Source organism: Numenius arquata, chromosome 22 (genome assembly GCF_964106895.1).
Source record: "Numenius arquata chromosome 22, bNumArq3.hap1.1, whole genome shotgun sequence".
In the NCBI taxonomy this organism is placed as follows: domain Eukaryota; kingdom Metazoa; phylum Chordata; class Aves; order Charadriiformes; family Scolopacidae; genus Numenius; species Numenius arquata.
In genome coordinates, this window is record NC_133597.1 from 28,807 (window position 1) to 52,122 (window position 23,316).

At 58.5% G+C, this 23,316-nt stretch overlaps 1 protein-coding gene across 1 annotated transcript; it reads right to left on the reverse strand.

The window, feature by feature from the left end:
* Positions 1 to 3,708: 3,708 nt before the first annotated feature.
* C2CD2L (C2CD2 like) lies at positions 3,709 to 23,013 on the reverse strand. The gene is made up of 16 exons (XM_074162337.1): positions 22,768 to 23,013; positions 18,452 to 18,547; positions 17,836 to 17,955; positions 15,883 to 15,993; positions 14,872 to 14,988; positions 14,136 to 14,253; positions 13,848 to 13,971; positions 13,234 to 13,298; positions 12,503 to 12,630; positions 12,034 to 12,205; positions 11,160 to 11,261; positions 10,412 to 10,545; positions 9,612 to 9,894; positions 5,485 to 8,330; positions 4,676 to 4,856; positions 3,709 to 4,577 (listed from the first exon to the last, which is right to left on the reverse strand). Exons 1-14 carry the CDS (start codon positions 23,011 to 23,013, stop codon positions 8,110 to 8,112), a joined length of 2,037 nt encoding a protein of 678 aa, XP_074018438.1. The 3' UTR covers positions 3,709 to 4,577; positions 4,676 to 4,856; positions 5,485 to 8,109.
* Positions 23,014 to 23,316: the final 303 nt, after the last annotated feature.

A 23,316-nucleotide genomic window follows, 5' to 3' on the forward strand; every position in this document is an offset into this window, starting at 1 on the left:
TACAACGAAAAGCTCATAAGCGAAGATAAGGACAAAGAGATCGCGCGCCAGTTATCGTCACGGGCACAACGTACTCCGCTCGGGGAGATGAATTAATTTATCGTCTATCAAATAATAAGAACAAATCTGAAGAACGCCTTCCCGCCGCCCCTTTGTTTTTTCCTGGGATCGTCTTCGCTCCCGACTTCTCTAAATCCTACCCCCGACCAAAGCGGGGCGGACAAGGAGCGGGGGTGGCGATCTGCTCGTCTCGCTTAGTCTCTGCCGCTCCTTCCTCCTCGTGCTCTTTTTCCGCTCCGGCGTGGGGTCCTCCGCGGGCCGCAGTGGACTCCGCTCCCGGCCGGCGTCGCCGAGGGGCTGGGCTTTGACCGGCGGCGGATCCATCTCGGCGCTGGAACGGGCCGTGCCGGACCCGAGCGCGGCTCCCGGTGTCTTCTCGCGGAACCCACCCCCGGGGCCTCCGCTTCCCGCAACCCAGCTGGCTAATAAAACCTTGTCGCGTGAACGCGACACGAGAGCGATCGGCCACGGCGAAAAGAGGAGGAAGCGACAGGGAACCGGACCGAGACAGACGGAGAGAAACAAAGAATAGCGACGAGCCGCGAGGCAGAGGGTGAGGCGTTAAAAAAGAAGACAGCGAGCCGGTCGGAGACAGAGCGAGCAATACCAAAAAACCTCGGTAAGGTGAACGGGAGAGACAGAAGAATTAAAGAACGGGGGCGCGGAACCAGAGAGAGAGAGAGAGAATGACGAAGGCAAAAACTGGCTATGGACAGATCTTTTCATCTTATAACATCTTATATGCGATACGGTAGATAAAGGGTTTTATTTTTAACTCTGTTTATATGCGTAAATTTGTATTTTTCAATATATATAAAAATGAGAAATCGTACTGTATTTCAACGCCTTACGCCCATCCGTACAGATTTTATTATATTTAAACCCACCCGCGCCCCTCCCCCTGAATTTTCAGGTATTTTTGAGCTGCGAACGGCCTCTTTTGGGGGAACCCCGCGTGACGCCCCGCAAAAGGTCTTGTTTCGACATAGCGATACCATCTAGCGTACAGCTACAGCCTGCCGATAAAAAAAAAAACCACCCACAAACGTTGTGCTCCACCCAAAGCGGCCTTAACGTCTTCGAGACGCGATCTGCTTCGCTAACGCTGATCGGCCCCTCCCACGCAGCTCTGCTCTTCCCCGGAAAAAGCCACTAATTAAAGAGCTGCCCACACAACCCGCCGACGGCAACGTGACACGAGTCGACCGTACCGCCTTTGACTCGACGGTCTAGGCAGATCGACGTATTAACGGTGGAGTCCGATTGCAGTTCCACCTACCCGTGACGCGACGCCCCCGGGCAGGGCGGCTCCGAGCCGAACGCGCGCGCAGACCGACGCTACGCAGAACACGACAAACAACGCACCGCGAAGACGAGAGAGAACTCTCAGCGATAAGAAGGACACCCAGAGTTAAATGACTGTCAGGCAAGGAGTCCCACGGGACCGCGACGGTGAGGTGAGAAGGCTCCGGGGAAACCCCAGAAAATGAGTACGATGTAACGGCCCGGGACAAGAAGCGACTCTAAAACTGAGAAAATGCACGCGTGGGAAGCCCGGCTTCGAGACCCAAGAAGTTAAGGGTGCGGGGAAGGAGTCGCGCTCCCCAGAAACGGACAGCCGGAGAGCGGAGCTGCTCGGGCCGACGGGAGCAACGCCGCAGAAGAGGACCATCCGGAAACTTCCAAGACGCGAGACCGATCCACGCTTAAAGTTTGCAACGCGAGAAAAGCGGCGCCCCGTGAGGCAACGCCGATGAGGACGGCCGTTCCAGACTCTGGGGATGCCGCGCGAGGCGCGTGCCGCGCTCCTCGAGCTTAGAGAGCACATCGAGACCAGAAGACAGACTGCACGAACAACGCACCAGACACAGGCTGGAACCGCCCCGCCCGGCTCACGCTAGCTTCGTGCCGAAAAGTAACCCGGCTCCCTTTCCCTGCTCCGGGACACCGCTCTGCCCTTCCGTAACGTTAAAACGCCTCCCTTCGACTCCCAAACTCATCCCCTCCTCCCAGCCCCGGTCCCTCAACTTAGGTTTCAAAGGGCCGGGGGGTCTCAATTCCGCCGTAAACAAAAAACCCGCACGTCAGCCGTCTGGGATGTTCCCGCAGTCGCCGGGTTCCTCTTCGTCACCTGCAATTAAAGAAAAAATCACCATCGCGCTTGCCCAAAATCATCGGTCCCGTGCTCCTTCTCAACGCTGCCCAGCTCCGCATAAATACGCATACGGGACGCTCACCCTGCCTCCTGCTAGATAATCTCACTGTCGGCGCTGTCGAGAGAAATTATACCAGCGATTTACGCACCTTGCGGCAAAACCGATGAGAAAAACCACGGGGCCGTCTTCAATAACGTTGGGATTTCCGAGCCGATACAGCGCTCCTAGGGTAAAGAAAAGCGTAGAATTAAGCCATCTTGCCGCCCCTGAGCGCTCCGGACAAAATTACTGACCCGAAAAGAAAGAAAACCACAAAAAGCGTTCTCTCGGACTTCTCGCCTCTGCTCCTCTAAACGCCGAAGCACGACCGCCCGAACGGCTGAGCCGACCCCGAAGCCGCAGTCGACGGAAGACCCAGGGTAGAAGCGGCCGCCGAGAAGGCCCGGGGCGGAAGGGGCCGCCCGAACGCGGGCGGTGGTCGTATACCCGGGCCCCGCCCACCGCCCTTCCCGCAATCCCCTGGGATAGGGGTGGGGCCGACCCCAGAACCCAAAAAGGTAGCCGGAAGCGCCGCGGGGCCTTTTCTCATCCGTCTTCGTAGCGGGCGAAGCCCCGCGCCCGTTTTTTTTCCGTGTGGGAATTCCGACTCGCCGCCGGTGCTTCCCGTACCGCACGCGTCGGTCGTTTCGGAGAACGCGGTTCCGCGGCGGTCGCTTTATTTTTGTAATCTTCAGATAATTTTTCGGTTAACTGTCAAACCGCTTTCTGTAGTTTCGGAAGTGTGCCGGTAGCGTGTGATTTCTAGAAGTCCGCTGGCGGCTTTCACCGTCCCGGAGGACCTCGCGACCATAGAGACGGGCTTCGGAGGACCGACGGGCGCTTCCGGCGTCCCGGAGGACCTCGGAACCATAGAGACGGACTTCGGAGGACCGACGGGCGCCTCGGGTGTCCCGAAACACCGCGGAGCCATAGAGATGGCTATCCGGGGAACGGACGGGCGCTTCCGGGCGGCCCCAGAGAGCGGTTAAGAGCCCGTACCGGAGCGGTAACGGCCGCTCTCGGGGGCGGCCGTGGCTACAGGCGGGCGGCGCGGAATCCGCTCGGGCTGGGCGCGGGCCCTTCGCCGCGGGGCCGCGCGTGCGCCCGAGCTGCGGAAGCGGCTCGGGGGCCGGCGCCGCGGGGGGGCGGGGCCGGGACGCCGCCACTGCGCATGCGCGGCTCCCCACCTGCCGTTTCGGTCTTCGGCCGCAGGGCGTCCGCGACCCCCCTCCCCCCCCCCTTCCCCGCTCTGAGCCGTCACATTAGGGCGATGAGCGGTGACCGCTCTGAGCCCGGTTTATTCCATCCAGGGGCCGTAACCGCTTACCGGGGTGCGGGCCTTCAATCTCTCCGCCTCGTCCCCGCTCGCGGCAACGTCCGGCGCCTTTGTTTTCGCTTCGGGGGCTGAACGAATCCATATGTAGCGTAGACGTTTCCGCTCACGTATCTATTTACACGTATCTGTATTTTTAGGGAAAATATATTTTCTGTTTGCGCTTACGTAGAGTATCCGCTTAGACTTAGATCTACTTCGTCTTATGCGTTAACGCTTATTATGCAGAACACCTATTTAGCCTATCCGCTTAGACATCTATTTTGACGCCTTAGTATCTTTTTAAAAATAATTTTTTACAAATCTTTGCGTATTCTAAAATCTCTTATGTAACACAGAGGCACAAAATCATAGAAAAGCCCAACTCACCACGCTCACCCGGGCGAAAGCCGAGACTCGGGATCGGGTTTTGATTTCCGTACGGTTTAATAACTTAACAGGTTCAGCCATTACACGGCAACGGAACTCTTCGACGCTTACAAAGGTACAAGAACGTCATTCGTTTACTCTGAAATAAGTCGTATTATTCTTATCTCTTAAATAGCTACGCGGTTCCTATTTTTTTCCCCCTCCGAACAATACGGGGTTAAAATAATCCACCCAGAGAAAAGGCATCAAAGTACCAAAGAGCACGCACGAGGAGAGGCGCTAATTCCGAGTCAGCGGGGGTACTCGGTCCGGTACCCGTACGAGCAAGGAAAGGCGGCGTGGAGCAGTCAGTCGCGTCTGCAGGAGGAGCTGCGGTATCTCAAGTGCGCAAAGACCTTTCTTTTCCAGAACTTTGACCGCCACCGCAATCGTTACTCTACCGTGACGCTCACCGGGACTTCGGGGGCGGGAGGGAAGGAGGGGAGAACAAGGCGAAAGACCCCCAAACACGCAAATGCCGGCCACCCAACGTTCGAGCATCTCGACAGCTACCCAGAAATGACTTCTCTGCAGGTTTATCAGCAAACGGCAAACCGAGAGAAAGGAAGGAAGTGGCATCCCTAAAGACAAAAAAAGCCGAATTGAAACATCGTAAGCGTAAGCTTTGCTGGGCGCCCAGTTCTGGTCTAGAAACAGCACGTGCCCGCGGCCCTCTTACGTCAATTTGAAGTTTTCGTCACACTCCCCTCCGCCGAGCGGCTTTGTGACTAGCTCTCTAGCCGATGCGGGTTCTTCTCGCCCTTTCTCTCTTCAGCCGGTCGTCCGCCTAAAAACCCGGCTCGGCGTCACAGCAGGAGGGCGCTTGCAGGGCTGGAAGCTGGACTCGCTTGCGTCTGCCCCTGCGGAGGTCGCCGTAATAAATATTCCGTGGATTCCACAGAGGCCGGTAATGCCGCTTTCCCGCTCACCCCGTCGTCCTCAGTCACTCTGCAGCATGACCGGTATTCGCAGAGCGCGCTCTAATTCCAAGCGCATGCAGACACGTGCGCGAGCCCTCCGCCCTCAAGCACGTGGCCTTCGAGCGCCCTCTCCGAGTACCGGGCCTCAGACACCCATCAACACTAGAGCTTACGGCATCCCTGACGCACGGAGGTTTTGCGGTTCCCTCCGTTTCTTCACGTGCCCGTTTCCTCTCGCCTCGAGAAGATAACCCTCACGGGCCGACGCTTCGACGGGCAGGCTCTTAAAAAGCCTTACCAAAACACAGGGAGAGGATGTATCCGGACAGAAATATACTCGTAGAAGCGTACTTACAGCTAGAGAAATCTATTTTCATCAGAGAAGTAAAAATACGCAGCGTAGTAACTCCGTTCAGCCAAAATAGGGGGAAAAAAAAAAAAAAAAAAAAAAAAAAGAGGCCAAAAAGAATCCAACGAAAAAAAGCCCCCCCCACAAACCCCAAAATACATACTTTGGCTTCGTTTAGCAGTCACCGTTTCTACTCGCGTAGCCGGCAGCGAAACTCACCGTTTGCCTTCGTAAGCAGGACCAAACTCCTTCAGAAGCCGCCGCACGTTCGAGCCCGCCGCTCTGCTGCTCTTCTTCCCCCACGTACTCGGTCAAGAACCGATTTGACAAGGCGCAAATATCGAGCCTGCCCTGAGACAACAATCTGGCAACCGCAGATCGTTCGAGTCTAAAACGTTGGATGGCGGCCCTCACCGCACACCGGGGTTGCTCTGTGGGTCCCACGTGGCAACGAAATGCCACGGACCCCGAGTTGCGACGGCATCTCCGGGAGAAGTTAAACAGGAAAAAGCAGATTTCAAGTAGCGTTTCTTCCGTCCTAAAGCCAGAAGCGTGAGCGGGGATGAAATACAAAAGAGACGTCTTTTCTTTTCGTACGGACGTATGGCAGGAACAGCCCGTTTGGTACGGCTAGAACAGGATCCTCGGACCCCGAGGCCGGTGAGGTACTCGAGTTCCGGTTTCACTCTTAGCTCTCCCGGCGCCTCCTTCCTGCGAGCCAGACCGGCACTTCTCGTTCAAAGCAACTCGGACGTAGCATTGAAGAATAAAGAAAAACCGAAAACGGAGCGTCGAGTACCGTCGGCGACAGAGGCGGAGTCGTAGCAGGGACGGTGCCAGAGAACGCCAAACGGGAACCAAACCCCGAGGCTCTGGGAAGGAGGGCACGTCAAAGGACGAAACAAAGGACGAAAGACACGTAAGAGCTCGGGGATGACAGAAAGACTCCCAGACCAAACCGAACAGATGGAGAAGAGGCTCCCGGTCAGCTGGCCGGACCGGTCCGATTTTTCACGCGTGTCCAACGTTGTGGGGAATCGGCAAGAGAAAAACAGGAGAGTCCCTCCAGCTGGGAAGTGCCGGCGCTTTCAACTCTAGCCCCGGGCGACTCTGGCCTTCTCTACCACGAGACGCTTTCGAGAGACACCCCGAAATTCCCACCCGCGTATCCTTTCGCAGCGGCGTAACGAACACATTCCGGTCTCGGGAAATAGCACGCGACGGCCTTTATCAGTAAGCCGGGACTTCTCCTTCCGAAGAACGCGACACGTCGTTTTACGCGGACCACGAAGAGAACGACCGCTTTTTCATTCGGTCGCGTCCCGCTTAAGGTGACGGTCCCCACCTCGGGAGGTACCGCAACAGGGGAGCGGAGCTAGCGAATCCCGCCGGGCCGAGACACTCGCTTTTCAGTGAGGGTTTTCCTCCCCTTTGCCCTGTCTCCTTAACTCTACAACCCACAGGAGAGCGGGAGCTTTCGGTAAAACCAGGCGGGCCGACGGGGCACGAGCGTTTCTCAAAGAGCATCGTTAGGCTATCCAAACTCCCCCGGGGACAGTCGCAACGCGCGTACGTCACGATACCGGTAAACCGTTCGCCTGGAAGGGCAGTCTCCTCCCGCACGAGGAGTCGCTTTTCCCCTGCACGTCTCTCCCTCCGCAAATACCCGCAGCGGAAACGCCTACCGTTTGAACACGGCGGATCGGGTTCGCTAGAAGAAGGGAAATACCAGACGCGATCAAGAAAGGCTCCCTCTACTCCAGGAAGCCCTTCAATCGGCAAAAACACGAAAATTCTCGCCTCTTTCCGCCGCGTGGCTTCACGCTCCGCGTCAGAGTGCCCTTTCGCTAGCATTGCCCCCCGTTCCTCGGTGCGAGAACCGCGAGAGGCCAGGCGCTCCGCAGCTCCGGGAGACCGCCGGGCACCCTGCCGGCGAAGCCCCCAGCCGCCCCCGAGGGAAAGGGTTCCGCTCGTACAACAGCGGGCGGGCGGCACGGCCCCTTCCCTGTCCGAGAGCACGGATGCGGAAGGAGAGCCGCGTCACGGGGTCGCAGCACTGACAGTACCGACCAGACGCTCTCACGAGGGCCCGGGCTTCTACGAAAATTCGCCCGGCCGTTAAAACCTCCTTCTTCTTAGAGACTCCTCCTTCTTAGAGACTCCTCCTTCCATCGGTATAGCGCCGAAAGCAGGCATCCCTCAGCACCGTCTGAGACGGAGACTGTTTCGGCGGCAGAGCCGGGTGGAAAACCGCCGCTCGTTCTCCCGACAGCTCGCAGCCCGGGACCGCGTCGCGCCACGGGTTACGGCCTCTGCCCCAAGCAGAAGCAACGAGAGCGTTGAAACGGCCAGCGACCGCCTCGCTCGCTCTCGCCTAGTGAGCCGAGCGAGGCCCGCATCGCTCGCTCTCGCCTAGTGAGCCGAGCGAGGCCCGCATCGCTCGGCAACGTAGCTAACCTGGTAGTTTCTCGATCTTTAACTGGGAGGGTTGCCGCTCGAGAGGCCCCCCCTGCTTTTCCGGGACGCACCCGGCGATGCCGGACGGCCACGCGGGCAGAGTCGCTTCTGCAGCTCCCGGGACCCCCATGGGGATTCCCACGCCACCCGGATTTTCTGGGAGAGCACGGTGGGGTACGACAGTCGGAAAAGGCTACGCCAAGGCAGACGAGCGGCCTAAGCTCGGGTTCGCCGCCTCCGCTCCCCAAACGGCATAAGGCGCTGGGGCGTCTTCCCTCAGCCAAGGTCGGAAGGAACTGGACTGCGGGTCACGGATACCACGGAGCAGGAAGACAAGAGACTAGAAGAGGACCTCTGCGCGATCTTTCCGACAGGCTTCTCCCTCCTTCAGTTCTCGCCTGGCGTCGCGCCGTCGCTAGCTTTGGGTTTGGATTTAGACTTGAAGGAGAAGCGCTTGATGAGGCGGCGGGAGAAGCTGCCGGTTTTCTTCCCGGCGGTGGAGTCGGCGGTGACGTTGGACAAGTCGTCATGTGACTGGCTCAGGCCCGCTTCCTTCTGCTTGCTCCTTCTCCGGAAGATGAGCTTGGTACCGCTCCGAAGAAAGCTAACTGCAGAGACAGAAAAGGAAGGAGACAGAAACCACAATAGCATCCTGCCTCGGCGAGTCTCGGGGGCGACGACGCGCCCGGCCGCTCTCGATGAGCGGCGAAGACCCCTTCCGCCCCGAGCGGCGGGAGCGCGCGGCAGGTCGGCAAATCGAAAAGCTAAGACTCGCGCGAATGGAAAACAAGCGAGAATATCCGCACGCGGAGAAGCCGGGGGGAACGCAAGACAGGGAAAAGGCCTCTCGGACTAGGCGGTCGTCAGGCTCCTAGAACAACCACCTGCAGTTTCACGAGACGCCCAAATCCGGAGACAAATGACGGCAACGGCACCGGACGACTCACGCGGACCGGACAGGATGGAGACGCCGATTGCCATCAGCCCCAAACGGGTGCAAAAAGGCATACGCAGAACCCGCACGCCACACAAAGTGACAACGGTGTTTCCTACGCACGGGGCTCGCTTTGCGTTTTCTTCCTTCTCATCCCTGCCCGCCGAGTCTCTCGAGAATCCGGGCCACACGCCTTTCTCGCCCGCCGACAAGCAAACGAGGGGCCACCGCATTTTAAACCGTACCTGGCGGTGCCAGGGTACGAGCCCCAAAACTCATCCCGCTCTCGTGTTCAGAGCGACCGGGACTTTGGCTCGCGCTCCTTTACGCGGGTTTGTAGCAAACCGAAACCGTCATGGCTACGAGCAGGTAAATACAAGCGCGCCACCCGCCTAACCGACGCCAACCCGGAAAGTCCGGAACAGCAGCTCGGTCGGGGCAGGCCAGCTCCGTCATTTAAAAGCAGAGAGTCTGTGCGGACATCCTACGGTACGAGAGGTCAGAGGAGCTACCTACTTCGATGCCGACCGAGAAAGAGGGAGGGCGTCGAGGCCCATACGCTCCACATTGTCAGGCGGCCTCCATCTCCGTGCCGGAGGCAGCCGAACTCAGAGGAGAAATGATTATTTACGGACACGCGCCCGATTTGCAGACCCGGAGGCCGGGGAACGAAAACAGGTTGTCGGGAACGTGCAAATCGCACAGGGTTCCCGTCTGAAAGAGCGCAGAAACGGAAAGGGCTGCGGGAATCGGACGCCTGCCGACGGAGGAGTTCGGACCCGCTCCGGCAGAAGGCGTAGAAGAGAGGCGGGCTCTTCCAGGCTCCTGCGGAAGCCGTCCTTCGCCACGCCGAAAGCTGGCTGCGGCCCCTGCGCTCGGGCGGGGAACTCGGATATCACAACATCCTCGAGTACGACGGGCTCGCGTTAGCTCACGTCCAACGGTTCGTCCTTACCTTTGTGATCTTTCAAGCTCCTGGTCTCGAGGGCTCCCGTGGAGCCGGTTTCAGACTCGACATCTTCCACCGACGGTCTCTCAGAGATGTCCGATCGCGTCGTCTCGTCCAGCTCCTGACCGGCCCTTTGTGCCGAAGGCGACGCCTCCAGCAGCCGTGACAATTCGGTAGAATCGTGCGTCCGGTCGGCCGCGCGCTCTGCCGCAGAATCCCCGTGCGCCGCGGCCTCCAGCGACGCGGCGTAACCCAGAGAAAGCGCCATTTCATCTTGAGCGATAGGTACCTAGAGGGGGGTTAGAAGGTCAGACAGGCAGGATGATGGGGTCCGAAGGACCGCGTTCAGCTCCCTTCTTCCATCCGCACCTACGCGTGGACGCGCCTGTTCCGATCGTCGGTGCTAGACAGCGCCGACGCGCAATCCTCACTCTTTTGTCAAAACGTACCGGAACGCGGCAGATTCCGAAGCGTTCGCGGCACCTCCCTCACTCCCACAGGCGAGCCCGAGGAGAACTCCTTAGATTCTCCAGGAGGTCGCCAACGAGCTACGGCAGCGGCCTCCCTTTCCGCGGCTGCCCTTTGCAAACTCCCGCCAGCGGCTGCCCCGAAGACCGGCAAGTTACTTTTCACGCTCCCTGGGAAGCCGCAACAAGCCGCAGGGAAGCAGCGAAAGGGTTCTGCCGAGCGAGTCGTCTGTGCCGGAACCTTCCCACACCGGTCCCTACCGGACAGGGTGGTTTCACGCACGCGTCCCTAGAAAGAGCCTCCCAGATCGGAAACGGTGCCCCCTAACTACCAGAGACCTTGGAAACTCCCGAGATGATCAGCGTGCTACGTTTTGTCGGGGTCTTCTTGGCAGGCTTGTTATTCGTCTCAGTCAGCTGCCTGATCGCCGTCTCGGCCACCGGATCCAAGCCGTTGGGCGTACGGCTATCCCCTGAGCACAAAAAAGACACCGACGCTCGAGGCAGAAACTGTCAGCTCGGGCGGGAGGTCGCCCGCTGACCGCGATGCTCGTCCCAGGCAACTACGTGCACACGAAGGCAGAGAACAGAGTTTATTACGGGCTTGCTCAAATAAACCGAAGGAAGCAAGCTCCGCGTAGCTCTTTCAGGCACCTGAAAAGTTTAAGTTCCCGCCGGGCGTATCGTTAAAATCCCCTTCCCGCTCAATTAAGACTTCCAAAGGCTCCCAAGAGTTTGGGCAGCCTCGGCCGCAAACCGTCGAAACGGCCGCAGCGCTCTGTCCCGGAGACAAAGAGAGCCTCGAGTACAGGGCGAGCAAAGGTCTTTGGGTCCCGGTGGCCTGGAATGCTCTCGTCAAGCGAGGGAATGCCCAGAGGCACCGACCGGATAGCCAAAGCAGAATTTCTTTTACCTGGCCCCACCCGCAACCACCCCTACGGCCCCCTGCCTTCGCTTCGGCACTCGGACGTTCCCTTCCGCAGTAAATGCGGACGAATTCAGTGACCCGCGTTCAGACTGCCGCTCTCCGAGAAAGGCTGAAAACCACAGTCGCTCCGATAAGAACCTCGGATTTCCGAGCACTTACGGCTACCGCCGGGCAAGGGGCCGCGAGGGCAGCCGCTCTCCGAAAGCACCGTCGTCTTCTTTTCAGTCACTTGCACCTTGGAAGGCGACCTCGACGGTGAATCTTCACAGCGAAAGAGGCAGAGAGACGGAGAGCCCAGTAAGCGGGGACGAAGCTTAGGCGACTTCGCTACTGTATCGCGGCCCCTTAACCGCACCCCCAAAAAGCCCCAGGAGCGCACAGAGAGCCCGCAGAGGCTGCCTCCGTGAGGCTTTGAGGCAGCGCGGTAGTAAGAAGCCTATCGGGGAAAAAAGCGAGCGAGGCAGTCCCATCGTCAGACCCCGTTCGTGCTGTTTCCCAGCCCCACCTCACGGAACATCCAGCACCGCATTCCTCAGCACGTCAGACCGCAAGCAGCGACGACCGTTAGTAAGCAAGGTCAACGTGCTTTCGGCTCCGCGTTCGGTACGTACGGCTTAACTTCTTTAGCAGCGAAGAAAATAGAGGAAGAGCGGGAAAACGCCTAGCCCGACATCACGCAGAGGTCGTGCGGCAGCATACGCGTTTGAGTCGGGACTTCCCAGCACCAAAGGGTGTCGGGAGAGGCTCGTCCCTCTCTCGCTTCCCCCCAAACACAGGGCCCCGTCAATTCCCTCCCCCAAGGCTACGCACGAGTCTCCGGTCGGACGCGAGGCGCTAAGGGGACGGCAACGACGACCGCGTTCCGACCCAGAAGCCAAAAGCGCCACGCCAGGCGCGAGTCTGCAACAACCACGACGTACAACGGCCGAACGGCTTTGCTACCGCCCGCGCGAGCGGGGCCTAGGAAAGATCGCGGCCGAGTCTGCGCCCCAATAGCCACCGGCACGGGACGCGTGTCGCGGGGCAGCCTCACCCAGTTTGCAGTCTGCCTTGGGCCGGGTCTGAATCGTGGTGACGGTAGTCACGACGGTGCCGTCGGGCATGACGGTCCGGTCCATCTCCACCTTCTTAGTGGGGGTGATGCTGGTTCGCAGAGATGCGGCGTGCTGAGCGTTCAAAGATGCAGCAGGCTCCTGGAACAGCAGCTACAGAGAGAAAAGCACGGCTCAGAGAGGGTCTCCTCCTCCCGGGCGGAAAGGCAGGCGTTTGGGGGACAAAAGCTACTGCCCTGGGCACCGAGGAGCCATCCCCGCTACGACGTCAGTTGAACGGAGGGAGACTCGGAGACCGAGGGTCAGGCGACGCCTCTCCTCGGCCTGAGGGTCTGCCGGTCCCCCGCCACAAGCCCAGGCCCAATCACGCTCGTCTCCCAGCTGGAGGCTTACGCCGCGAACGCTTCCGGAGCGCGTGTTTGTGCCGAGCGCAGGGACTCCCGAGCTCACCTCCAATATAATAGTAGCTTCAGCCGCCAGCGACCGCCCAGCTCCCGGGGCCAGAGAGCAGACCTGCCTCCCAGACGGTTGTTTGCCCGCGGAATCGAGCAAAAGCGTGGCGTGCGCCAGCAGCACATCTGCAAGAAACGAACGGGAAAACAAACCACGCCACGTGACCTCAGCGCCTCGGACATCTCCCGGTCGACCCAGGTTGCTTTCGGGAAGCAGCCCTGCGGGCCGACGAAGCACGTCCCCCCCCCCCGACTCCGGTAGCTCCCGGGTTTGAGGGAGGCAGGGGGCGGGCAGCGCTCCTCTGCGCCAATCCGGAAATCGGCTCCCTCGAAGAGACGGCCCTTGCGTAGCCTCCGTCAGAAATAGGTGCTGCGGTTAGCCCCCGACCGAGAACGAACGAACCGAGTTAAGAGCCTTCCGCGGCGTCCTTCCGCCACCCGGGGGCAAATCCCCGTGTCCCTTTCCCCGCTTCAGAGCGGAGACGGGCGGGCCACGGGAACCTCCCAGGTATCAAAAAGGTCAGAGTAAGGGCGTGTCGCTACCAACGACGGACCGCAGAGCCGCCTCACGCAGCCAGAGGCTCGCGTAAAGTCAGATCCGAAAAATCCTTCGCAGCGTTCGGAACGCGCGGTACCGCCGCAGAACTACCGCGGGCTCAAAGCAAGGGAAGTCCCTTAGTCATTTTCGTCTCCCCATCTTAGATCCGTCTCACGGCTGACCGTACTCACTTCCCCCTCCGTCGTCGTTCCCCAGCACCTGTAGCTTCAGCTCCTTACTTCTAGGTCCCAACTCCCTGTTGAAACGGAAAAAGACAAGCTGGGATTAGGCAATCTTTGCAAAATGGCCACGGAGCGAGCAATCCCAATCCGTATCGTCCCTCCCTCGGATCTCACGACCTCGTGACCTTTTCCAAAGCTCCCGTACACCTGCGCTACCGCGGAGGACACAACAAGGGGCAGCAAACTACGTAGAAGAAAACTCCGGTTCGCGTCCCCTGCGGGGCAGTGTAGGCTGCCAGGGGAAGGTGAGAGCGTGATCCGCCCGGAAGGCTGACGTTTAGGCCCCGGGCCTTCCGCGCCCACCGCTCCCACACGCTGCCCGCGATCGGCACTTCTTCCGCCCGTCCGGCGAAAACACAGAGCGGCCAGGGGAACGGGAAATACGTACGCAAGCTGGGGCAAATCGATGGAACCTGCAGCCCGACACGCGCGCAGCACGAACACGCGCCGCGGACTTCGCTTCCGCGCCATCCGCGGTTACTACAGCCCAGTAAGGTAACGACGCCCAGAGACGGCGCCGGTCTGCCTCTGCCGTGCCAGCCGGAAGGAGGGCAGACACTTACAGAAAGAGCTCCTCGTTCCACTCCATCTCTGCCGCGGCACCGGCACCGCCGGCTCTCACTGGCCTCGTCCGCTTCCGCTGCGGGGGGCTGTCAAGCTCCGCCACGCAGCGAATCTCCCCGGCTCCTGCAACGGAGGGAGAGAGCGCACGCGTGCCCTCGTCAACGTGAGGCGGCGGCTCATGGGACGCGCGCCCCGCTTTTCCATTCAAACCCACCCGAACCAGCCACTCGCCCCAATCTCACCGCCTCCACGCTCGCCCTGCAAACGAGCAATGTTTTCACGCTTACCTCCCTTCGCCTGGCAGCCCAAGTTCAGCACTCGAAGATTCCGGACCAACAGCTTAGAACCCGGAGGGGCCGCTGCTCCTGCGGACGGGGACTCTCGAGACAACTTATCGCTCGGTACCTGAGGAATGACGAGAGCGAGACCGATGCCTTTATCGTTCCCTTGCCAGCAGACAGCATCGAGACGCATGACGTTCGTCCTCGCATCTGCTAAGCGGTGCCTCACACCGACGCGGGGGAATACCCAAAGAGCCATCAAAAGACGCCGCAGGTTCCCTAAGCTATCGATCTCCGGTGGGCCCTCGAGTTATTGCGGATGGGAAATTTAGGGCAGACGGGAAAAGAGACAGACAAGAATGTGCTCGCCGGCTGCCGGGTGGACACCCGAAGACAGCAAACCGTGGACCGTTCCACGCCTGTAAAGGCTGCCCCGGGCGGAGCCTCGGCGTTCAGAGCAACGGCGAGACTGCCAAAACTGAGATGCGTCTCGGGCAGCGCGGCTGCACTTCAACACAACCGGCACTCGGCGTTCGGGAAACAAGACGGAAACGGAGCTGCCCTTCGCAGCGGTTTCTAATCGTCCCTATTCCCCGTGCCACGGCACCCCGACTCCTGGCAGCAGGTCAGGACGCTGCTCTCGCCTAGAAGCGAGTCTCGACGCTTGGATTCCCGCCCGAGCCTCAGAAGCGTCCCGGGGCGGCGTTCGAGGCACGAGAACGACACGAGGAGAGCGCCTTACCGCGCCGGCTCCCGCGGTGCAGGCCTTCAGATTCACCATCATGGCTGGCCGCGTGCTGACAATGGTATCCTCGATCAAATCCTTTACGGTGGACAGATCCGCTCTCCCTTCGTTCTTCTCTCCGCAAATCAAAGAGGAAACGCAGGAAAGTCACAACGGGGCAGACGCATTTTCTCCTTATACCGCTCCGACTGCCTCTTGAGCCTCTGAGACACTAAACGACCCTTCTCCCGGTAATAACCTCCCAGGTACTCTTCCCATGTCCCGTACTCGCTCTCCCCGGCGCTTAAAGCTTCTGCGTAACAGCTGCAGGCAAACGTTAAGTTGTCTAAACGAGACAAACTGAGCCTCGACATCTGCGGTCTACCGGTTGCAAATTTTGACAGTACACCTTTTACGGGTTCCCACATCCTCACCGCCTCGTGACACGGTACTACCGCGCTTTTGGGAGAACAGCTAAATTCCTACATCCGCTCGGGATAAAGCGACAAAAGCCTGGATAAAACAAACAGATCGAGCAACCCGTTTGGATCGCAGAAGCGCAAGCGCGCCCGCGTTCAGCCTGTCAAACCTCTAACACCCGCAGGTTCCGCAAGCTAACCTCTCCGAAAAACCCAAAACAAACAAACAAAAAAAAAAAAAACCCCGATCCACCGAAAAAACCCAAACAAACCAACCCAGCTCATTTTGCAGCTCTACATCTGACCGCAGCACGAGGACGTACGTGGACAGAAAGCCTTTTCTGCTACGCAGACTCCCGTTCAGCCGTTACACCGAACTCGGACAACAGACATCACTACCGCTTTGGCCCTCTTGAGGATACGCCGTTTTGACAGAGCTGAGCTGGAATCGATTCAAGGGCAAAAGAATCCCCTCCCTCGCCCCGAAGGGACACGACAGCGAGCTGCCGATCTTCCCCCTCAGCAGCAGCCTTCCTCCTGGCTCGCCCCCGTTTCTGCTTCCCCCGTCCTTCCTCCACGCGAGTCCAGCCTCCCGCTGTTTGCCGCTCACCTCGCGAAGCTGAAGTCTCGGAAGAACCGAAAGGTTCAAGTCCGGTCTGTCCTTGAACGTCCACGACACCAGGAGACCTTCGTTCTGTATCTCCTCCAAGTGGATCTCCACCTGGTCCAGAACAAATAACCGTAGTCAGGAACAGTTTCTCTTTCCGTTAGGCTCTTTCCGCCCCGCTTCAAACTCGGCGACCGAAAGGCTCTCGCACCAGTGCAACAAAAAGAGACGGAACGCGAGAACGCGAGTGGTCCCGGGCCCGCGGGAAGAAACAGCTGCAGAAGCCTCATCGCTCCGTAGCGAGATCCGGCTTCCTCGCGGCCCTCGGATGCCCAGGCGCCATCAGAGGGGAAAACTACAGGTTATTTCTTTCGCTGAGGAAAAAGCCGGCGGGACGATACGAAAGAGCGACTCGCGCGCCGGCACGGGATATTTACTGGGCTATATCAACGAACCGTTGCCAAATCTAAACGCGGCCGTCTGTAATTTAGCAACGCGTCTCCAGGAGATCGACCTCGGACGAAAAAATCCTCTAGGTCACCGACGGTCTGCGACAACAAACCAGACCGTAAGTCCAGTTGAAAAGTCGCACGCCCGTACGCCCGAAAGGCATCGTGAATGCAACATACAGAAACGGAACCACACGGGAAGAACTCCTGGCCCAGTATCTCTAATAAAGACAGGGAAATGAAACGTAACGTAGTTCTAAAGCGATCGACAGACCTACGTTTATTTACCGTGAACGCAGAGGATCATCAGTCGAAAGCGACAGATCTGGGACCCGGCAGCCAGGTTAAAGAGGCAAGGAGCTTTTGGGAGCACGGTACTTCAAGCACTCAGACCGACGGGCGCACGGTAACCTTACCAGCGTTTCACGACGCAGCAGCAAGATCTCAATTAGGATACCACACGCAATTCTCCGCAAGAGAGAATCAACCCAAAACTTCAGCAGGGGTGGACGGGAAGACCTAGAAGACGCTAGCGAATAGAGGAGTGATTCGATGAGATGCGACAGAGGCCACCCGGCTCCCGGAGACTACGCGAAACATAGAAGCGACCGCAGTTGTCGCCCACAACTACCCGGGCGGCAGGAGCGCTAAGCGCCGAGGAGAGAGAGGAGCCGTTTAAACGACCGCGGAACCGCGGTGCAAAACCAAACCGGGATGATCCGATAAGCGTACCTCGGAAATTTTAATAAAGCTTCCGAGAGCAAAAACGTTCTGGGACAACTTCCAACTGCAATGGCCTGGGATTGCCTTCGGCTACCACAGAACTGCTTCTAATTTCGCTACGTCTCCCGATAGCGCAAACGAGCGCGCGGTCTCCAAGCGCGATACCGTCTCCGGCATCAAGCCCTTCTTCACGACGGGAACAAAATTATATTCCGCAGAAGAAAATCCAGTCAGAGAGCGACTCCGGAGTTACCACCCGTTGCGACTTCGCAGAGCTTCTGCTCCGGAAGAAGCACCTCCGATATTGAACACAGAGGAAAAAAAACTTTATCACGCTCTCGTGACCGTATCGAGAGGAGCACCGACAAGCAAACGACTCCGCACGGTAGATTTCTTTTTCACACCGACAACCAGGACGTCACCGTAATTGTACATACAGACGGGACTCATCTATCTCCGTCCTTCACACCGCGAGAAAAATTGAACCCTGTGGACGTTTCGCTACTTAAGCATCCGCTTAAAAACACAGTATAGAGCATCGCCGTGCCTCCACTCTCCCTGGATTTTGTTACGGCTACGTGACGTAGACAAAACCCGCGGAACGAGACTCCGAAAACGCACAGAGATCCAGAATATTTGCCACCCCACTAAACGTTCGCGACGGCACGCTGCTTCTTCCGGCACGACGAGGCCTTCGTTTGCCCTAAATTGCGTCCTCCTTCCTCGATCGGCGCGGGGCCGGGTCGAAGAACAAGTTCAAAGGCTGACTTTTTACAACCGTTACCTGAGCCCGCAGCACAGCCAAAGCGACGTGATAGGTGTCCACAGAAACAGCAGCTGGGGACTGCTGAGTAACAGAGACGGGGAACTCGACGGCTTCGGCAGACAGATGGCAGCGTAGCACCTGGAGAGGAAAGGAAGGAGATGAGTTTGTATCCTTGGCGAGAGGCGGCTGTGCGACGGCAAAACCTCTAAAAGACAAGGGCGAGGTCGACCCGTCGCGGAAGGAAAGAAACATCAGGCTTACTCCCAGACCCGGTTCGGCGCTGCGAACCTGTCGCTTCAGACACCGTACGTGAGGCGGTAAAGACGTACGGGTGATGGGAGCTCTCTTCCCCTCTCCGCTGCAGGACCCCGATATTCGAGCTCAGCACCCACGCGCCTCGGCCCCACCGACACGTCGTCCCCCGGGGCTCGCCCAGAGCTCACCGGGGGGCAAGCAGCCCCGGATCCGCAGTCTCACGAGCCGTCGACAGGCCTCTGAACTCAACAGCAGACCGCGCCCGAAACTTCCTCGGTTCCGCCGTCCCCACCGCGGACGCTTCAGCAATCTCCATAGAACGCGCCATCGGTTATCGGAGAAACCCCACACCGTACAAATCGGAAGGGGAAAGCCTTACCATGCTGCGGTCCGACTGTCCCTTGCACGTCACACAACTTATATTTGCGGTCGGCGGTAACTGAGGACCCTCTTCAAATGTGATCTGCACCGAACTCTACGAAAAGAGAACTCTGTTAGTTGCCAGCGGTCAAGGTTTCCCAGATAGTTTCAAAGAGGACGAACCGTTCTGACGTGGGGCCCCAGAGACGCCTCGGTCCACTTCCGTGAATCCCGCCGGCACGCGAAACCGTCGCACGCTGCAATTCTACCCACCTCGGCTTGTCCGTACGGAGAAAGGAAACGAGGTCTCCGGTCAAGGCCCGGACTCGCGAACGCAATGTTAATTTCAGACAGGCGGGCCCAAAGGAGAAAGGAAAATCGTTCCAGATAGCGGTCAACTCTAAGTGAAGCGCTTTAACCCTTCTTCGTTGCAGAAGCTTTACCGATTCTCCTCTCTCTCTCCCCGCTCTGTGCTAACGCTGCCCCAAGTAAACCGAAGAAAACTAATCAACGACAACAAAATCCACCTCAGCGTACGGTACGTCGGCTCCTGTGCTCGACCCGTTCCCTTTTTCCACCCTCTCCCGGTTTACTAGATTACGGTCTCCACTGCGGAAGAGTCCCTCTTCTTTCGCTGAGGATTTCCCCGTATAACAGGACCGGTTCTCTACAGAGAACCCTGCTCCAGAAATTCGAGATCAAGATAAAGAATCGCGAGCGTCCCTGCGCGAAACCCGTCCCTCAAAGATTCCCTCTGCTCACGAGGGGCAAAAAGGGAGAGCGAGCAGGTAATCCGAGCACGAGGACACGACCGTTTGCCGAGCTGCTCGTGTTTTAGGGCCGGGGTGATCGAGAGGGAGCGTAAAAGCGTGGGAAACCGCGCTCTTTTTCTCAAGCGAACGCGACTGTGCACCGCCACCTCCACGCGACAGACAGACACGGGAGACGGGCGGAAGAGGGGCGGAGGGGGCTCTCGGAGGCTGATCTGACGGGAACACGCGCTACGACCCGAACAGCCGCTCGTCCGTCAAAAACTAGTCTGGACGCGTGCCCTCCTCTCGATGCCGACGTGAGGCAGCTCTCCCGGTGACCAAACTTCAAAACCGTAAGACTCAATGGTGAAACAAGTCAGATGGTTCCCGGCCGCTTCACGCTAGCAACGCCCGCTCTTTATTCTTCTTCTTGCAAGCCTCCTCCACCGGAGCCGTGTGTTCGCCTGCCCGGGTCAGTCCAGATCATCAGATCAGCCTTTTCTCTCCGTGACCAGAACCTTTGCCCGATGACTCACGTATACGATCATCAGCGGCAAACCGTCGCCCCGTTGTTCCCAATACATGAGTCTCGCCGAACTGGGAGGCACTGGCCAACCTCAAAAGAACTCGTTACTCGGCCCGCTCAGAATGAACCACGTGCACGAGGTAGCGCAAATCTAACCCCAAGGCAGGGAGGAATCACAGAAGAAAAATAAAACAGAGAGGGTAGCGTGCGCTCGAGAGGCAACTCGATTCCTTCCAAGTATTTGTCCCGTTTTAAGGCAAGTAACTTGAAATCCAAACAGGAAACGGGAAATACCAGCTGCTAACGTTTAAAGACCTACGGAAAAAAGCGACGCCTCGTAACTGAAGCCGCCCTCTCGACTACCGGGGATGAGAACGACACGCTGCCGGGAGGCAGACCGACCCTCGTCTGCCCACTGCCGTCTTCCTCGGATCACGCTCCTGGCGGAATCCGCCCGAATTCAAATGCCGTTGTGCTCTGACCGCAAACGCGCTCCTATAAACTCCTACCACGTACTTTACGTTCTCGTGTTCGCCGCGGTTCAGACACGAGGAAACGTGGGCAAACCTAGACCCGAAAGAGATTAGGATGTATTCTTTTAAAATTCACCGAGCTGAAAGAAGCCATGCAGAAACAACACAACCACAGAAGGAAACAGACTATCAAGGGGGAAGCAACCGCGCAGCTAGGACTCTGGAACCCTAGCCTCCCTCTATTATCCTTTTATGGCGGACCACGTGACTTCCACCTCAGTTTAGGCGTTTTCCTTTCCCTTTCTTGGGACTACGCACAAGGCAAAATGGACAGCCCGCTCGGAGGACGGTAACGCTAGCTCTTGAACGGGCAATCAAGACAGCAATCTACGGTTCTTCCCCAGCCACGCCGGCAAGCCCGCGAAAGCGAGCTTATAAATCTGAGGGCCGAGACTCTTCACCGTTCCGCGTCCACGAGAGCCCGACGTACTCACAACCATCTGCTCCTCCCCGGTAATTAAACCTAGCTTCGCAGAGCTCCCTTTCTGTACGGCTTTTTGTCGGTCGAGACAGCTAAAATGAAAAAAAAAGCGACGGCGAAAGGAGCTAAGAATAAGTCTACGCGGGAGAAAGCGAGATCGTTCGCTTCTAAACATAAATCTATCCCCGACTCCCCTTGAGACTTAAAAGGAGAGCAGGGGTGGAGTCAGACCGGGAGCGGGGAAGGAGCCGCTGCCAATTGCGATGAGCCCTGTCAGCCTTACGTCCCTTCCCCCGACCAGACGGAAGAACGATTTCATAGGAGACGGGGACCGGGGGGTGCGAGGAGGCGCAGGGGAATGCTTTTTACGACAAAGCCAGTACATTTTCAACGACAGGCTTGCCATTGATTCCAAATAAAGGTTTACCCGAAAACCGCATGCACCACAAAAAAGGAGACCCAGCTTCTCCTTCGAGATCTTGGCACCTTGCAGGACTATCTTTTACGCAACTTCATTAAAAGAACAAACAAACAAACAAACAAACAAACAACCTAACGTACCCCCAGCCCAGAACAAGTCTCCTGTTTCGTAGTCTTCAGAAAGCACGCATGGACCGCACGGAGAAGACCGAGGTCGACCCGAGGCTGACTTTACCTACTCGCACTGAACTTCCTTTAGAAGACCTCTCTCAGTCATCGACAACCGAGCACAGGCAATCGACAACGTTAAAGGAAATTAAAAAACAAAGAATCAACGCAGAAGAAACGGCCGAATTCAAAAAGCAGGCCCGGCTTACGGTTTTACGGTTACCTTGATCTTTATCCCCGTGTCTGGCAGCTCAACTGCACCTTTACGGAAAGGCGCATTTCTCCGCAAACCTCTCGGGAACGGAACGCTGTCAAAGACGGTTCTGCCGTGCAACAGTTAAGGACTGCTGAACTTCTAGAACACCGCTCTGGACCTACGTAGTTAAGATTTGTTCCGTCTCATGCGGTTACTTTCAAGCACCACCGCTTAACGAGCCCGATTAACCCGTCCGCCCTGAAGATGCCAGACGACACCATCTACATTAAGGAGGAAAAGCGAAGGCCGAAACGGAACCGTTCCGTACTTGCTGACGAAGTTAAGCCCTCCTTTGGTCAAATCGCAGAGGGCGCTCATTCAGGTTCCGCAGCCTTTATTCAAACGGCCGCATATAAAAGGACATCCCTGAAAAAAAGACAGGTATCACGCAGATGACGCGTAACAAAACCAAGCTATTCTTCCCAAGTCGCCTGCCTCAAAGATCCAATTTCTTCGCCTCACACCGGCGAGTTATTATCAGGGGATTACCCCGAGGCAAATGAAAATGCAGAGGAACGAAGAGCTACGGAAGGTGTGCCGGAAACGCCGCCGTGCAAACGTTCCCAAAGGAGCCAAAACCATGACGTTACCCGTGGGGCTAGACTTTACAAAGCCTATTACGCTGATACATCTAAAAACGGCTGGGGGCAAGTGGAGTAATAATTCCTCATTCCTCCCCGCTTCCCGGTCGCCTGATCTTTCCCGCACGGTTGCGCTGCACCAAGAGATCCGCCGCTTTGTCCTGCCTGTAGCCCAGAATTTAACTCACTTTATCGAAAGGGGAAAGACTTTTCCAATCTTGTTGGAAAATTCAAATTCGGGTTTCGCATCGCTTCCTTCAAGACTTTGACTTCCTTTTCTTCAAACACGTTAGCTTTGTGCTACCCTTTTCTAGCTCTCCGTTTTCCCACGCGACTTAACCATGGGAAAGGCTCCCCCTTTCCATTTACGCGACAGGAGAAGAAGATAAGGCTGCGGCAGACTTTGGACCTCAGCTCTCGTGGGCGCAAGCCCCCGCCTTACGGGCCGCGGGAGCTGCCGTGCGGTTCTTTCCATACGGGAGCAGCGAGGCCCGTTCTCCTTCGTGAACTTCCAAACTACAACGGTGACGCCGGGAGACCGACGGGAACAGACAGCAGAAGCGACCGCGGCCCGGGAACCCCTAGCCAGGCAGGCTTCCCCGCAGCCCGTCAACGAAGCGACCGCCGCCGCCGCTCCCCACCCTCACCTCGCCGCCGCCCGCCCGGGCCCCGCCGTACCCCGTGCCGGCGCGCCTGGCCGTTGAGGGCTCGCACCCAGGCTCGCTGCCACTGCTCCCGCAGGGACCGGAGGGCGAGCAGCGCGGCGAGCAGCGCCCGGGCCCCGGTCTCCTCCGCCGCCGCCCCGCGCCGCCGCCCCGCCCGCAGGCCCGCCGACCGCCAGTACTGGAGCAGCCAGGCCGCGACGGTGAGCAGCGAGGCGGCGAAGAGCAGCACGAGCGCGGCCCAGCCCGGATCCGGCCCCATGGCGGCTCAGGGCGGGCCGGCGGGCGGGCCGCGGCCCGGCCGCTGCCGCCTCCCACCGGGAGGCGCCTGCGCACAACCGCCGGCCCGGCCGCGCCTCCTTCCGGCGCTGGGGCGCCACCCAGCGGCCCGGCGGACCCCGCTCCCCCCCCCCCCGCTCCCGCTCCCCCCCCCCCCCCCCCGGCTCCTCACCGGCGGCGGAACATCCGCGGACACGGACCGCGCGAAAATAATCTCCCGGAGCTCCAACAGCCCTTACGGCCTTCCCGGCAGCGACGGATCTCCCGTAGGACGTTGTGTCGGGTT